Raw genomic sequence first — 18,465 nt, forward strand, 5'->3', positions numbered from 1 at the left:
TGTACTAATCAAATATTTTTTTTAAGGACTGATTTTAGGAATTCACAAAGAGCAGACATACCTCACCAATCCACTAATGTGAACGTAAGCACGGACAGGAAATGTTTTATATCAAGACCTTAAAATGAGGCAATCACTTTATGAAGTCATGAAAAAGAAGCATATGTCACTACATAAAACGATAATAACTCGAATTGCGAGGAAATATATTTGGTGAATATTGACTTGAAAACGGGAGGTTTTAGTACAACAGGATTATACATGTATATCTCGTTAAACAGACAATGCGAGCACCAGGAATAATATGGGCCCTGAGCAAATTATGTTTCATAAAGTTATGAAAAAAATGATTCTTATAATATTATGTAATATAACATAACGTAATCATAATATAGTATATAAAATGATAACATTATAATGAACAATTATTTCTTATTTTCCTACTACTATTTCTTATTTTCCTACTACTACTATTACAATATAAATATCATTGTACAATGAAATACAATGAATGAATAAAAAATATAGAACTTTTGTGACAACATGGGGGTGACTCCAAGGCCCCTACTATTATGTAAATGATCAGTTCGTTAGAATGGGAATCACTGGGGAAATGGACAGAGTCTTTTTTCGTTCACGTAATTGGACAAGTCTGCAGTTTTTACCTCAACATATTCGTCCTCGTACAAAAATACAACCCCAAACATGACAATTTAGCCCCTTTTTGCATCTTTAAATGAATGCTCCGGGCTGAGCATAATATGATTTAAACAGATAAAGAAAAATCAGACAGACAAAACACAAAATTGGACTAAGAATAACAAAGTTATGGCATTTTAAAGATTTGCATTATTCCGGTGAAACAGTTCTCGGCATGTCTTTATGAATATTCAATGAGCAGCTTGATGATGTCATATCCCCACTTGTTCTTTTGTACTTTATTATATGTAATAAGGTTTATTTTGATTTTTCTACCAAGAACTGAAATAATTGGATTGACATCTGATTTGGTGCATTAGATATTCATTGCTGCAACTTATTTCATTATAAAGGAGACACATTATTCACACATGTATGAAAAAATGAAACAATTATGATTTCATGTAATAACATAAGAAAAAGGAAAGTGGGGATGTGACATCATCAGCCAATCCAATGAATATTCATGATGACGTGCATATAACTATTTCCACAAAATATTGCTAAAATTTAAATTCAATAACTTTGTTATTTGTAATCCGATTTTGATGAAATGTTTTGCATTTTGCTCTGTGAATTTTATTTTATTTATTTAGATATAAATATTTCAGTCGGGAGCATCCCTTTAACATATTTGATATCGTAAACGATTGCGTATATCACTTGGCATGGCCATGGGAAGCGAGGTGCTAAAGCACCCCCCAAGATTTTTCCGGGGGTGCTGCATATATCATTTTTCATTGGCAGCACCCCCTAGAATTCTGGTAGGTGTGACCAATTTGAGAAATGTATGTAAAAAGACAAACATTTTGTGTTGAAATCCTTTTTTTTCGCTCGTATTTTTTTGTGTACGAAAACGACCTTCATTTTTTAGTGAAACCCTTTTTTTGTTCTTGTCAAATTTCTTGGCACCAAAGAGACATTCAGTTTGGAGTGACAACTTTTTTTCTTTCTTTTTTGGCTCGTCCAACTTCTTTGGACCAAAACGACCTTCAATTTGGAGTGAAAACCTTCTTTTTTTTTGGCTTGTCAAATTAACTTCAGCACCCCACCCAAAAAAATCGTTTCCAGGGCCCTATCACTTGACCTGATGACAAAGGTCTGGATTTTGCCCCTTTGACCTGATGTAATTACGTCTAAATGGGGCAGTTCATTTTTAAAGACCCGATCCCCAGAAGTTTAGGTACAACTTAAATCAGAAGCGACATTTGACAATCATCCACTAATCACTGGATCGGGGGCTCGCGTTAGCTTCGTATCAGTACGTCCATCAGCAACCAAGATATCACTGCCTAACAATATAACACAGCTTTTTAGGAAAGTGTACAGGAGCAAGTCTTTCCCCTAACAGCAGCGAATAAGGTTAACTTTGTCTAAGTGAGCTTTCAAGTAAAATTGGAGCAGGCCTTTTTCCGAAGAAAAAAGAATGCTTCCTTATATGAATCAAAATCTCCAATTAATCTCCAAGAAAATCAGAATTCGCTTCATTCTGATTTTAATCTGACAATCATAAATTGATCAACATATTTAAATGGTTTAACTCCCGCAGATACATCTTCGTCTCCATCCCATAGAATGATAACCTTGATTATTTTCTCTCCTGCAAAAAGGGTTATCTTAACTGTGTTGCATTCCTTTCATTTCATTTATTTCATTTTCAACAAAATATAAATCAAATAAATACAATCATAACAAGTCGACATCATAAAAAATATACCAAGGTCATAAAATCAACTTGAAAAAGACATGTTATAAGAAAGTTACATACAAAATAATCTTGTGTAAAGGATTTGTGATTTACAATTTGTGAAAATGGAGGATCCCACTAAAAAGAAAAAAAGGTTGTATATTGTGGGCTCCTCAAAATATGACAAGCGAGAAATAAATTTTATATATACAATTAATCAAAATATAAACCATGATCGCCAACAGGAGACATCATTAAAATAAAATATTAAATAACCAAAATATACGAAAATTACGCAAAAAACTAAGGAATGAGAAACTAAAGATAGAAAGCGGATGAATGAGAGAGGAAAGGGGGGGGGGGTGAGGAATGAATGTGAGAACTGCATATGAGCTACAGAGAGAGGAGTGTAGACAAACAGAAGCAAAGTAGCGCATGGGTGAAAAGGAACGGTGAAAAAATATATAAATCTGTGATGATGTATTTTTTAGACGTGATTATAGGATTTCAGTAAGAAAGATTTTAACTTTCTTTTAAAAGTATATATACATAGAGGGGGAATTTTTTAAGTCGTTATGAAGGGAATTCCAAAATTTTGGGCCTTCATAAATACAAGTATTTTTGGCTTTGAACGTCCTGAAAAGCGGTAAATGGAATTCATCTGATTGCCTAGTTGGGTATTTATGAATGCTCTCATTTTTATGAAACATGTCATGAAAAACAATAGGTAAATTATTGCTATTATATTGATACATAAACTGACCTAGTTGAAATGAATATAAATCCTTAATTTTTAAAATCTTGTTTTCGACAAATACATAGAGGGGGAATTTTTAAAGTCGTTATGAAGGGAATTCCAAAATTTTGGGCCTTCATAAATACAAGTATTTTTGGCTTTGAACGTCCTGAAAAGCGGTAAATGGAATTCATCTGATTGCCTAGTTGGGTATTTATGAATGCTCTCATTTTTATGAAACATGTCATGAAAAACAATAGGTAAATTATTGCTATTATATTGATACATAAACTGACCTAGTTGAAATGAATATAAATCCTTAATTTTTAAAATCTTGTTTTCGAAAAATAAAGAATTAGTATGAGAGCGTATATTGGAGCATTACAAATGATCCGGATAACCTTCTTTTGCAGTATAAAAATCTTTTCTATCAACCGAACAGATAGGCATAGGGGTTTGGGGGAGCTTGGTACTCTTAAAATGTTGAACGACCAAGAACCACAAATAAAGGAAGGAAGAGAGACCATGCAGATTACAGAATAAAAAGTGTAAAATATGATCTAATTATTCTTAATATTTGTCAAAATCGATCACAGAATTAGATTTTCATTTAAAAAAGGTCAATATTTAGCTTGCTCACCTAGCTCACTTGCAACGCTGATTCGCTTGCAAAAGTGATCAGTTATGCGGCCATCATCAATTTCAAGCCTATCCGCTCACGATTGTGTTAACATATTCTATACCATGCATTGTATTGTTTGTAACGCAGAACTCATATGATTACTACTACTACTACTACTACTACTACTACTACTACTACTACTACTACTACTACTACTACTACTACTACTACTACTACTACTTCTATTACTACTACTACTACTACTATATGTACTACTACTACTACTACTACTACTACTACTACTACTGCTGCTGCTGCTACTACTACTACTACTACTACTACTACTCCTACTACTACTACTATCACTAATGATCACAATGATACTGAATAATAATAATAATAATGATGATAAATGAATGTGAAATGAGCCAGTCAAAGATGTCATTTCCCCACTTAATCTGTTATACTTCATATCATATAAAATTATACTTATTCAAATTTTTTCCTCCTAGAATGTAATAAAGGGATTAACAACCAATTTACTGTAAAATAATACTTCTGAAACCTAATTTGTTACACGACAGACATGTTACACATAAATATGAAATGATTCTGATATGAAAGGGGGGAGTGGAGACATAACATCATCAACCCTCCTGATGCATATTCATGACTGCATCAATCTAACTGTTTCCACAAAACATTGCTAAATCTAAAATTAAGAAAAACTTTGTTATTTCTTATCAGGGTTTGATTAAGTTTTCAGCATTTTCGCTTGCTGAATTTCAAACTATTTATTTAGATATTATTTTTTCAGCCTGGAGTATACCAATTTAATTTGCCAAATGGTAAGCATTTGAGTAAGCAAAGTTTTTGAAAGTGTGAGGTTATGTTTGGCACTCCTTCGAGGTCTCAGAAAAAACGAATTGAAAAGAAGGTAGAACATAAAGATCATCAGTGTCGTATTGAGTCATAAAATTGAGTGGACAGAACATAACATAAAGCAAAATTTGTTAAAAGACGCGAGCGAGCGAAGCGACTAATAAAACATTTCACATCTATAAAATAGAAAAAAAATATATATATAATTCTGTGATCGATTTTGACATGATAATCAAACAGATATAATTCAACCTTTTCCCTATGATTCTCCTTTCTCCTTTTCCTTGTTTTTCTTCATTTTTCTTGCAAGGTCGTACTTTTTGTGGAGAGTGCCCTAAGCCACCCACCCCCCCCCCGGCCGCCCCCTCAGTGGGAACCATGATGTGAATGTTTAAATTGTTTATTTCACTTCTTCACTTAATAGAATGAAGTTTCATCGATGTAAATGTAGAAAGGCCAATAAATGAAGTTAAACAATGTGAAGGCAACTGGATAGATGTATCTTGCCATACAATCTACTCTATCTGCCGTCCATGGCTCAATGACAACCTTAGTCTTTTGGGTTTCTTCATCACAAACATCAGGAGTGGTTTTGAGTGGTGCAGCATACTGTGCTTGGTATCTAATCAGCTGTTCGTCGCTTAATCCAAGTTTGGTATTAGCCCCACAAGATGATTTATGCGATTGTTCCAATGCCTCGATTGCTTCTTTTCGTTTTTTCTGTAAAATGAATTTTGTTAATCAGATAAAGAGTCAGATTATTACACAGGTTAAATGTAAACAAACACATTAAAGATGTAATGAAAAAGAGTCGCACAAAATTCCACATATGAAAACATGGGCGGATCAAGCATTCGCCAATAGGGGGGGGGGGTGGTTCACACATATTTCCCCGATCGGCTGCTCAAAGTTGATTTTCGTTTGTTTATTTGAAGGGGGTAGTCCTATCGTCACCTTTTAGCTTCATTCTTATAAAACAACATCAATATGCAATACTCTTATAAGTCCTATTCAAAAAGTGCGAGCGCGAAGCGCGAGCTAATTTTTTGGGGAAATTTCATGTATTTTGTCCTGAAAATGTAACATTCTGGGCAATATTTTTGATACTTTAAGAGATGCGTATGTAACTAAATAATTACTGCAAGCGCGAAGCGCGAGCCGAAATAGACCAACGTTCTGGGCTGATCTTAAAGCTAGGGATCTATTAAGGACTGTTTGCAGTTAGCCATACAGACAATACATATTTCATCAATTAAATCATGCGAGCACGAAGCGCGAGCGGAAGATTTTTGACATTCCGACCTTAAAAAAAAGACATTCTAAGCACTTTTTGTAATCATGAACGGGTAGGTATATAATTAAGCAATTAATGCGAGTTCGCGCGAGCGGAAAAATGAGATTTCAGACCTAAAAACGGGACACCCTATTCATGTTTTGTGAATCATGAAAAGGATGAGTAATTGGGTATCTTCCTACATTAATAATGTGAGTGCAGAGCGCGAGCCAAAAATTTGTGATATTCTCATCTGAAACTGGATAATTCAAGCTCGTTTTGAATAAAGAACAAGCTGCGTATCTCAATAAACATGCGTGCGCATGTTTCAGAAATAGACCTAGAATCTGGGCATTCTAAATACATTCTTTTAAATCATGAAGATAAATAATGCGAGCGCGAAGCGCGATGTAAAAATATTTGATATTCCGCTATGAAAAAGGGTCAATTTAAGCCTTATTTCAAGTACTGTGTATAGGAAAAATTTTAAGTGGATGTGGATCGCACTTAATAAATGATGTAAGAGCGAAGCGCAAGCTGATATTTGTTATTATTAGTTTGACCCAGGACCGGAACATATTCTTAGGACATTGTATCATCATAGAAAAAAGATGACTATCTTCATATTCCTATTCCTAAGCGCGAGATGAAACTTGTCGATATTCTATTCTGAAAAAAGGGACGATTCACTTTTAGGAATAATTCATGAAAATGTTATTGTCTTATTTATCAATCTAATAAGCCTAACGAGTGCGCGAAATTTGTTGATATTAATGCTTGAAAACTTGATATTTTAAGCACTTTTATAATTAGGAATAGGATGCATGGGTTAATTATATTTCTACCATTAATGCAAGCGCAAATCGCGAGCCAAAAGTTGCGATAAACTGATATCAAAAGGGTACATTAAGTAGTTTGCTACATGAATACAGAAGTACAAATAACTTTCCAAAACTTACCATAACTAATCAAAATGCGAGCGCGCAGCGTTAGCTGATACGTTTTCGACAATAAGACCTGAAAAGGGATATTTTTAAAAAATGTTATGGAATACACGAAGGTACTGGGCATATCGAATAATGCAAGCGCGCAGTGCAAGGGGAAAAATGTTGATGTTCAGACCATAAAACGGCCATTTTCCAGTGCACTTTTTTAAAATGAATTTGTTAATCAAACAAAATAAGGAAAGCTCGATGCCCGTAGCTGAAATAATTATGTTTTGTGCATTGACTTTAAAATTTGATTTTAAGCTCCATATTAGCCTATTGAGCAAGAAATATATCTCATCGAACAGGCAATGTGAGCGCGAAGCGCAAGCCCCCCCAAAATAAATTGTGACATGTAAGATTTTTTATTTTTTATATATTTTCCAAGTCTTCCCCTCACCTATTTTTATTCACTCGTCTTCCTCCTCTCATTTTGCTCTCCCCTTTTCCCTTCTCTTTCTTTTTTTTTGGAGGGGGGGGGGGCGGGCCCCTCGGGCCCCTGGATCCGCCTATGTGAAAACGATCTGTTGATTCTTGAAGTGCATTTATCAAAGTGGTAGGTGAATTCTTAAAATAGATTGGAGAAATCAATATCTATCAATCTACACATATCAATGTATCAGATATGCTGCATTTGTTATATAATTCATGTAACTTTTCGTGAGAAACGTTTAAATAACATACAAATTTTTATGAATCCACCCCTATCATTCCTTCCATGGGATATCTTTTTACATGCACAGAGGCACAGCAAAAAAAAAACACAAGCGCTATGATTCTGTCATATACTGGGTATTTTACAAGATATAATTGGTCAGATATTCAAGGAAATTCGACAAATACGATGTTTCATTTCTTTTTTTTTTATTTGGTTTTAATTCTATAAATCCGTGACGTCATAAAACTTTGATATACATACATACACCCATACACGCATACATACATACATCCTGGATTACATGGGCGGAAATCCCAGGGGGGACAGGGGGGACGTGTCCCCCCTACCAAAAATAGTAGGGGGGACACAATATCAAATGTCCCCCCTACTATTTAGGTCTTTTATGATGGAAAAAATGCATCATTCACATTCAAAATAATACATGTATTTTGGACTAAATGATCTTACATTTTGGGTGAAAACCTTTTTTTTTGCTTGTCAAATTTTCCAGAGTGAATAAAGTAAGATGAGGGGAAGACTTGGAAAATAAAAATAATCTTTCATGTCACTACATAAAATTTTCGGTCGCGCTTCGCGCTCGCATTGCCTGTTAGGTGATTGTTCAATATGGAGCTTGAATATCAAGTTTGAAAGTCAATATACATTACACATTTCACATCGGAAATTTCATTATTTTGTGTGATTTACAAATTAATTTTTAAAAAGTGCTCTGAAAAAATGTCAGTTTTATGGTCTGATTATTAACATTTCTGCTCGCACTGCGCGCTCGCAAATTTTGATTATCAGGTACCTATCATTTTCGTGTACTCCATAAAGTTGTCAAAATACCCTTTTTAGGTCTGATTGTCAAAACGTATCAGCTCGCGCTGCACCCTCGCATTTTGATTGGTGAGTTATCTTGGTCTAAATATGGAGTATACAACAAACGACTTAAAATCCCCTTTTCATGACAGTTTATCAAAAATTTTGGCTTGCGATTTGCGCTCGCATTAATGGTTAAAATATATTAACTGATGTATCCTATTTATAATTACAAAGTGCTTTAAATGTCCAGTTTTCAGGCCATAATATCATCAGATTTAGCGCCATCATTATAGGCACTAATGAATAAGATATTAATTTAATAATTAAATTGTCCCTTTTGTTTCATCTCGCGCTTAGCAAGAGGAACAGGAAGATAGTCATCATTTTCATATGTCGTAAGGATGTCCCGGTCCTATGTCAAAACTCAAAGTAATAATAATATCAGCTCTTTATTAAGTGCGATCCATATCCACCTCACAATTTTCCTACAAAATGCTTAAAATATAGAGCTGAAATTGACTCTTTTTTCAGAACGGAAAATCAAATAGCTCGCGTTTCGCGCTGGCTTTGATTTTGATGATAAAAGATGTATTTAGAATGCCTAGATTCTAGGTCTAAATATGAAACACGCGCGCGCATGTTTATTCAGATACTCAACTTGTTCTCTATTTAAATAATTATCCAGTTTCAGATCACAATATCAAAAATTTTCTGCTCGCGCTTTGTGCTCGCATTATTAATGTAGGAAGATCCCCTATTGCTCATTCTTTTCATGATTTACAAAACACGAATAGAGTGTGCCTTTTTTAGGTCTAAATCTCGATTTTTTTTCCGCTCGCGCTTCGTTCTCGCATCAAATGTTTAGTTATTAAACCTATCTGTTTAAATTACAAAAAGTGCTTAGAGTTTTCATTCTTTAGGAAAAAATGTCAAAAATTTCAGCTCGCGCTTTGCGCTCGCATTATTTGATTTCTAAAATATGTAACGTCTTCATGGCTAATTGCAAGCAGTCTTTAACAGGTATCTTTTCCATCAGTTCATTTCTGCTCGCGCTTCACGTTCGTAGTAATTATTCATTTACATATACACATCTTTTTCAGGATAGCAAACATTGCCCAGAATGTTCAAAATTTTAGGAAAAAATACATAATATTTCTATAAAATTTAGCTCGCGCTTCGCGCTCGCATTATATAAATAAGGATTATGATATTATATATTTAAATTTATTTATAAGAATAAAGCTAAGAAGTGACTATTAGGACTACCCTTTCAAAGAAACCAAAAATCATCTTCGAGCGGCTGATCTGGGAGAATATGGCTGAAAAAAATCCGCCCTCCCCCTATTGGCGAAGGCTGGATCCGCCCCTGCTTAACAAGTAGGGCCTACCTTTTCGATCAGTTCAAATTAAACGTATATAAACATTTTCTGGCTGCACTTTGCACTCGCATTATTAATGTAATGATGACCTCCAATTACTCATCCTTTTCATGATTTACAGAACATGAATAGAATATCTCGTTCTTAGGTCTAAATCTCATCAATTGTTTTAGCTATATGTTTAAGTTACAAAAAGTGCTTAGAATTTCCATTCTTTAGGTAAAAAATTCAAAAAAATTATTTGATTGTTGAAATATGTAACGTCTTCATTGCTAACTGCAAGCAGTCTTTAACAGGTACATTTTCGCGTTCGCAGTAATTGTTTAGTTGCATACACATCTTTTTCAGGATAACAAACATTGCCCAGAATGTTCAAATTTTAGCACTTCGCGCTCGCATTATATAATTAAGGATTATGAGATTATATATTTATGTTGATTTATAAGAATAAAGCTAAGAAGTGACCATGAGGACTACCCCTTCAATGAAACAAACAAAAATCATCTTCGAGCGGCCGATCGGGGATTAACATATGGCTGAAAAAAAAATCGCCCCCCCCCCCTATTGGCGAAGGCTGTATCCGCCCCTGTGGTGCCCCCTACCTTTCGGGACAGATTTCCGCCCATGCTGGATTATAATGCCCAGGCGGGTGTTTCATAAAGCTGTTCGTAAGTTAAGAGCGACTTTAAGAACGACTGGTGATCCTTTCTTGTAGTAAATGGTACACACCATTGCATGATTGGCGATTTTTTAGCGCGCAAGAAAGGATCACCAGTCGTTCTTAAAGTCGCTCTTAACTTACGAACAGCTTTATGAAACGGCCCCCAGGTATGTTATTCTCGTCTAGTCGGCAAATTCGTAGGAATTGATGAGGAACTATTCTACTTATAACATTTAATTATCAGGGGTTAATCAGAGTTGTCAGTAGATTGGAAGGCAGATAACCGTGCAAGGACTTTACCAGAATTACATATGTTCCACAATGCTCCTGTGATATCCATCTAAATGTAATTTCTTTCTGTTATATAAATATCTTAATTAATGAATACTTAGCTTTCACAAAACAGTACGAATTGTTGAAGGGCAGACACCGTGGACATTGATGGCGTCCCTTGTATTGTGTGAAGTTTGTGTTTTATAACCATTTTTGATTAAATTCTACCGGTACTATATATCAAACTTACTCTTACGATGAGTAGATAATTAGCCAGAGCGAATTCAATCAAGGCCGTAAAGACAAAGAAAAGACAGGCTGCTAGCCAGATATCAATAGCCTGAAAGAAAACAAGCCAATATTGTGATTTAATCACCATTCATGCATAAAGGATGCTACCATTGACTCTATAATACAAGACAAGTTTCTGTCGCATTCTCTTTTGTATCTTTTACGGATATAAAAATATGATCAACTATCGTTAAGAATAATTACTAAAAGGACAACACACATAAAAATAAAACAACTACATGAAAAATAAAATGATGACTGACGTTAAACATTTGATGGTGATGCTGCTGCTGGTTATAATAATAACAATAATAATAACAATACATGCATTATAATTATTATTATTATTAATGATGATGATGATGATGATAATAATAATAATAATCATAATCATAATAATGATAATAATAACAATAATAATGATACTTATGATAATAAAAAATAATAACATAACAATTAATAACAATACAAAAAACCTAACCTTTGCGTAAGTGACCACCGGAAGTGATTCCTGCATCCCAGCAGTCATAGTGGTGATGGTGAGTACGGTTGTTATCCCAAGGGAGACCCTTGCAGGAGCTGCTTCAGCATCGATACAGAATGAAAGCCAAGCCACTGTGACCAAAAGCATGCTAGGGATATAGACAGTCAGAAGGAATGACTGCATCTGACGATGAAATGTGAAGGAAATAGTCACCATGCTATAGTTTCCTGCTTCAAGAAAAAGAAACAACATACAAAACATATCAGTGCATCTCAAACGCATTTTTTTTTAAATAATAGACACCATTAAAGGAAGCATTATTTCAAATCTGTTGTACTGAAGGGTGGGGATGCCCTATTTCCCTAAATTGTAAACAAGGCAAAAGCGATTTTGTGACTCACCCACATAACCAGAAATATCGTGATTTGCGAGGGCACGCAACAGAATTGTATCGAAACTTCATTGTGAAATGACTGGGATGGAATAACACTTGTCATAAGAACCTTGCACGTAAACTTTAATGTTGACCTGAAAATGACATTTGACCTTACCATATGACCTCCGACTGTAACATAGCATGCCGGTCGCCTAAGTACATCTACCATCCAAGTTTTGTTGAAAAGTGACTTACGGTTGCAGAGTTAGGTGTCATAAGAGAGTCTTGCATGTAAACTTAAACGTTGACCTGAAAATGACCTATGGTCTTACCATGTGACCTCCGACTGCAGCATAACATGCAGGTCCCCCAAGTCCATCTACCATCCAAGTTTGATTGAAAAGTGACTAATATGGTTGCGGAGTAAGGTGTCGTAAGAGAGTCTTGCGTGCAAACTTTAACGTTGACCCGAAAATGACCTTTGACCTTACCATGTGACCTCTGAATGCAGCATAACATGCAGGTCCCCCAAGACCATCCACCATCCAAGTTTGGTTGAAAAGTGACTTTCGGTTGCGGAGTTAGGTGTCATAAGAGAGTCTTGCATGTAAACTTTAACGTCGACCTAAAAATAACCTTTGACCTTATCATGTGACCTCCGACTGCAGCATAACATGCAAGTCCCCCAAGTCCATCCACCATCCAAGTTTGGTTAAAAATTGACTTACTGTTGCGGAGTTAGGTGTCATAAGAGAGTCTTGCATGTAAACTTTAACGTTGACCTGAAAATGACCTATGACCTTATCATGTTACTTCCGACTGCAGCATAACATGCAAGTCCCCTAAGTCCATCTACCATCCAAGTTTGGTTGAAAAGCAACTTACGGTTGCGGAGTTAGGTGTCATAAGAGAGTCTTGCATGTAAACTTTAACGTTGACCTGAAAATGACCTTTGACCTTACCATGTGACCTCCGACTGCAGCATAACATGCAGGTCCCCCAAGTCCATCTACCATCCAAGTTTGGTTGAAAAGCGACTTACGGTTGCGGAGTTAGGTGTCATAAGAGAGTCTTGCATGTAAACTTTAAAATTGACCTGAAAATGACCTTTGACCTTCCATGTGACCTCCGACTGCAGCATTACATGCAGGTCCCTCAAGTCCATCTACCATCCAAGTTATTTGGTTGAAAAGTGACTTACGGTTGCGGAGTTAGGTGTCATAAGAGAGTCTTGCATTTAAACTTTAACATTGACGTGAAAATGACCTTTGACCTTCCATGTGACCTCCGACTGCAGCATTACATGCAGGTCCCCCAAGTCCATCTACCATCCAAGTTATTTGGTTGAAAAGTGACTTACGGTTGCGGAGTTAGGTGTCATAAGAGACTCTAAGAGTCTTGCATGTAACGTTGACTTGCATGTAAACTTTAACGTTGACCTGAAAATGATCTTTGACCTTACCATGTGACCTCCGACTGCAGCATAAAATGCAGGTCCCCAAAGTCCATCTACCATCCAAGTTTGGTTGAAAAGCGACTTACGGTTGTGGAGTTATCATTAGGTTTGTGACGGACGGACGATGGACGACGGACGGACGACGTACGACATTTGGATCTCTAAGTCTCGCCTTCACCTCTGGTGGGCGAGACAAAAAGTGGTACTTTTTGTATTAATCAACCTCGTAATTCAAATCACATTTCTCTTCATATTTTGAATGGCTCTTTTTCACACAAATATTTATTAAAACATTACTGGTTTACAAAATTGATTTACATTACTTGTTCGATTAAATCACTTGCAAATTTTCAAAAATATTGTGCATTAATCATCGCTAAAAGTACATTTGTATTGCCTCGTTCCCCCACACATTCTTCAAGGCGTATATCAGATTTTAAATTGGGAAATCGTTGTGGGTCTTTACGAAAAAAATTTCGCATAATCTCACAAGAGTTCAATAGCACACATGAAATGATTTTTTTTCTTCCAAAGTAGTATCTTTGATATTTTTTCTGAAGTTTCAGAAATATCAACGCTGATTGCGCGTAATGAAATATTAAAGCAAACGATATTAGATAAGAAGTATGGTCAAAAGGACTCTTAGTCCATTGATATAACTGTAAAACAACAGTGTCGCTGGGGTGAGCACATAATATGCCCGCCTGTAACGCGAAAAATAAAAATGTAGTTATTGGTCAAGCAAGAAAAGTGGATGGTGGCGACTTGACCTTTGACCTTTTGACCTCATTTCATTAGGCTTCCTGGGATCTATGCTAATATCATACACACCAGATTATATGAGCCTAGGTTAAGTTAAACTAAAGTTATCGCGTTTACAAGGACTTCAGAAGGGCCTGTTGAAAACATGTCACTGTGACCTTGACCTTTGACCTTTTGACCTCAAAATTATATAGGCTTCCTGGGATCTATGCTATAGTATCATACACACCAATTGTATGAGCCTGTAGGTTAAGTTAAACTAAAGTTGTCGCATTTTCAAGGACTTTCAGAAGGGTAAGATGAAAATATGTCTCTGTGACCTTGACCTGCATGTACCTGAAAATTTATAGGCTTCCTGTGATCCATGCTAGTAACATACACACCAAATTATATGAGCCTAGGTTAAGTTGAACTGAAGTTATCGCGTTTACAATGAAAGGTTAACGGATGGTCGGACGGATAGACAGACGAACGGACAGAAGGACACTGAGTGTAATACCATAATACGTCCCGTGGGATGGGCGTATACAAATATCAAAACAACAAGAAATGTGTTATACAGCTTTCAGATACACCTACTATACATGTATACATATAGTAAATATCTGGATTGCGTGGAATTAATTTTCAGACATATGCCCCCTTCGCTCCCTCTGCTTTAGGAAAATGACTCAAAAGCACCTTTCTGCTTAAAGAACGATTTCTTGACTCATTTTATTTGAGTATGGGGGGAACTTCCCCTCTAGGCCTCTACCATTATAAGAATCACATGTTTGTATATTATATAAGAGGGAAGATCACTGGAGTATACCAGACTTACCGGTAACCAAATTCAAGACACTCCCACTAGTGTTCCACTTCGACTGCAGGACAAAACTAGGAATAATCAATTCTTTCGGGATTTCGACATCTTCATCCTTAATTGTTAGCATCATATCCTTTGTCGTGTAACTGTCTGCAAAAATATGAATGAGAATGATATGCATTAAGGACAGGTTGAAATTCAAATCCTTGGTAATATTTTGTAGAATTAGTTTTCTGTTTCATACATCAATTGCTATGGTGACGTGAATGAAGTCACAACGTAACAAAACGATCTAATCACACAATTAGTATTTTGTTCTAATTAAATATTAGACTTGACTATTCAGAGAGCAAGTTGCATCACAGTTTCCAAAAGAAATTGCGGTAGAAATTCACATTATATTTCAAGTAGCCCTGTAAAATACTACATTAAAAAACGAAAGTATATATCAATTCATTGATTTATTATCATAGAAAATCAAAACACATATACACCGATAGTAGTTAAAATGAATGTCCATTATTGAACTCTTAAGGGAGACTCCAGGATGAAAATAATACGATTTGAACAGATTAAGTAAAATCAGTAAACAAAAAACAGAAAATTTGATCAAAATTGGGCAAGGAATAAGTTATGGCATATTGATTAAACTTTTGCCTTTCGGTGAAACAGTGCATGTCTTCATGAGTACGCAATGAGCAAGCTGACGATTATGTTTCGTGACATCAAATGATACATATTCAAATTTTGTCCACTAAGAGTGAAAAAATGGATTGACAGCTGATTTAATGTGAATGATAATCACTGGTGCTACTTATTTTGTTACAAGAGTGACATTTCGTACACACAATGTATAGAAGACATGAAATATATATTTTTATGTAATAACGTAAGAAAAAGGAAAGTGGGGACATGACATCATGTCCCCATCTATTTGATGTTAATGACGAAGTGCATATAAATGTATTCACAAAATGTTGCTGACTTTAAAGTTCAATAACTGGTGAAATTTGCATCGTTTTTATTTTTTATGCTTTGCTATAGAAATCTGCCCTGAAACATTATTCCGTTAAGTTAAGGCCAGAGTTTACCTTATCTCATAAATCATAATATACTTAAAAATAATATCTCACTATGGCGTAAGAGGCAAGGCCTTGGAGTGGTTTCAAGATTCGATCGATAGAAAAAAAAATGTTTCTCTTAATGATGAAAATTTCCACAACAAAGCCTTAACTGTGGAGTTCTGGAAGTTTACTCGGACCTTTACTTTTCTTAATAATATCAATGATATTCAGAATCATTCTCGCTTACTTTGGTTCATTTTGTTTGAAGATGACTAAAATATGTTTTTTATCTGACCCACACCCAAATGTTCTCATCAGAACTACAAATACGGAACTAATAAATATTTCACAATGGATTGAATCAAACAAATCAATTTTCTGAAAACCCAATGCTATTTAGCAATTCTATTAGTAATCTACCTGCCGACTTATTCATTGACGACATCATTCTTGAAAAAGTCACCTCACTATTTTTTTAGGAATTACTATAGTGAAAATTTATCTGGGAAATTTCACATTGACAGCATGTAAACTATTTCCCAAAATATCGGAACAATAAACGATTAAAATATAATTTCCCATCTCAAACTCTCTTAATTTTATATTCTACTTTAATCCTATCTAATCTTAATTTCGGTATCCCTGCTTGGGGAAACGCTTCAAAAGTTCATACTCTTCTTGTTTTAAAAAAATAATTCCGTATTATATATAAAAAAAAGTTTTTATTACCACACTACTCCTATTTTCAAAGCCAACAAAATATGTTTTATTTTTCTTTATATTAGGACATTTTTTTGTTTAAATACAATCAATGCAAAAGAATTGCTAAACATTTTTTTTTCAAATTCATTCATATCACTATAAAATACAGCTCCTTAAGTGAGTACCCAAGAAGACATTCAGACTCTTTTTACATTCCCCTGACAATAAACGTTTTTGCAAATAAGATCTTTACGTTTATTGGCACTGAATTCCGGAATTCATTAGATGTCAGCTTAAAGGTACCCCAAAGCTTGCATAGGTATTATAAAAAAAACATAATGCTTTCCAATTACGTTTCATCTCAACATTGATTGACTTGCAGACCCGCTTCTCTCTCTCTTTCTTTTACTCTTTCACATCAGCTTTTTCATTTTTATTCATGCCCACAGTCCACTGTTAAAACAATAATATAACTTTTTAATCTTAGTTCAATCACAGTGTCTGTCTTTTTTTTATTTATTATCCGTTACACATCCTATTTCTTACCTTGTAACTGTATAATTATGTGTAGTCAGTCTAAACAGTGTTGGGATAATTCTGTATTTTATTTTATAAAAAACAGTGAAATTATCATTATACAATTCGTATCTTTAAGGGACCTAAGAAATACAAGTCATGCTTTTTAATTCAGGTTCCATCACTTTTGTGTTTTTCGCAGAAATCTTTTTTCCAATTTATTGTGCTTAGCCATTGAATACTTTACTATTTTTTTTAAACATATTCATTTTTTTTCAAAATCATATTGTAATCAAATTATTTTTTGTATCATGGATGTTTTATTAGGAATTGTAAATGAAAACAAGATTGAGGAGTCGACGCCCCATTTCATTTTATTTCAGATCCCTGCCAAATCTAATCAAATCTAATCAAATATAATCATACTTACAGCTCAGAACGTTTAGTGAACACCTCTGAGAATCAAATGGAAAACGATGTAGACTCATGAAGCAAGCTGAAGTTAATGTGACCCTGAGGAAAAATCATGACAAGAGACGGTGAAAAGTATAAAAATATAAACTTCACCATAAAACATGAATGAGTTGATCATTTTTTTTAAATTTAAAATATGCTTGACAAAAAGTATATCATACAATTAAGTAGTGTAATTATCATCTTAAATGAATTAATTCGCTTTCAATAATACGATATATTGATTAGAATATACTACATGCAACATAAAACTATCTTATTGTCAACAATCAATATAATTATATAACAACATTGACGGTGACGATAGTAATGATGAGGATTGGTGATAATTACAATGATACTACTATACGACATAACTACTACTACTACTGGCTACTACTACTACTACTACCACTACTACTACTACTACTACTACTACTACTACTACTACTACTACTACTACTACTTTTACTTCTACTAATGATACTACTACTACTACCAATACTTCTACTTCTTCTTCTTCTAAATAAATCAACTATTATATTAAATATGATAAATTGCTAATAATGATAGTATTACGGTGTAGTAGAATACTAATATCAACAACAACAGTAATAACAATAACAATAATACTAATAATAAAAACAATAACAACATTTTTATTTATATGCTCTGCTTAATTGTAGGCCATAATGTGCATCAGCTTTAGAGGAAGTTCACAATTCGTATATAAATGATAATCAGAAGGTATCAATGAAATGCTATTAGTTGTACTTCAAGCGATAGGAGTTTTAAGGTCACCAATCTGTTATTTTTCCCATAAGAAATCAATAGCATGAAGAGAGGTAGGTTCTGAGAACGCTTCGTTTAATCCA

The 18,465-nt window shown here is 34.6% G+C and overlaps 1 protein-coding gene across 3 annotated transcripts in view; it reads right to left on the reverse strand.

Moving 5' to 3' along the window:
* Nucleotides 1-2,177: 2,177 nt before the first annotated feature.
* The window catches only part of LOC129257331 (glycine receptor subunit alpha-2-like), a 31,220-nt gene continuing 14,932 nt past the window's right edge, over nucleotides 2,178-18,465 (reverse strand). The window contains exons 5-10 of one of the 3 annotated variants that reach the window (XR_010293067.1): nucleotides 17,568-17,650; nucleotides 14,871-15,005; nucleotides 11,454-11,683; nucleotides 10,932-11,021; nucleotides 3,257-5,346; nucleotides 2,178-2,987 (exon numbers count right to left, since the gene is read on the reverse strand). Coding sequence is in view for 2 of the 3 variants with exons in the window: in XM_054895631.2 (XP_054751606.2) it covers nucleotides 5,044-5,346; nucleotides 10,932-11,021; nucleotides 11,454-11,686; nucleotides 14,871-15,005; nucleotides 17,568-17,650 (844 nt within the window). In the remaining variant the exon portion in view is untranslated. Of the gene's footprint in view, nucleotides 5,347-10,931; nucleotides 11,022-11,453; nucleotides 11,687-14,870; nucleotides 15,006-17,567; nucleotides 17,651-18,465 lie in introns of all 3 variants that reach the window. The other 2 variants (XM_054895631.2, XM_064096952.1) reach the window with 2 other exon arrangements.

This window comes from Lytechinus pictus, chromosome 3 (assembly GCF_037042905.1).
Source record: "Lytechinus pictus isolate F3 Inbred chromosome 3, Lp3.0, whole genome shotgun sequence".
NCBI classification, from domain to species: Eukaryota; Metazoa; Echinodermata; class Echinoidea; order Temnopleuroida; family Toxopneustidae; genus Lytechinus; species Lytechinus pictus.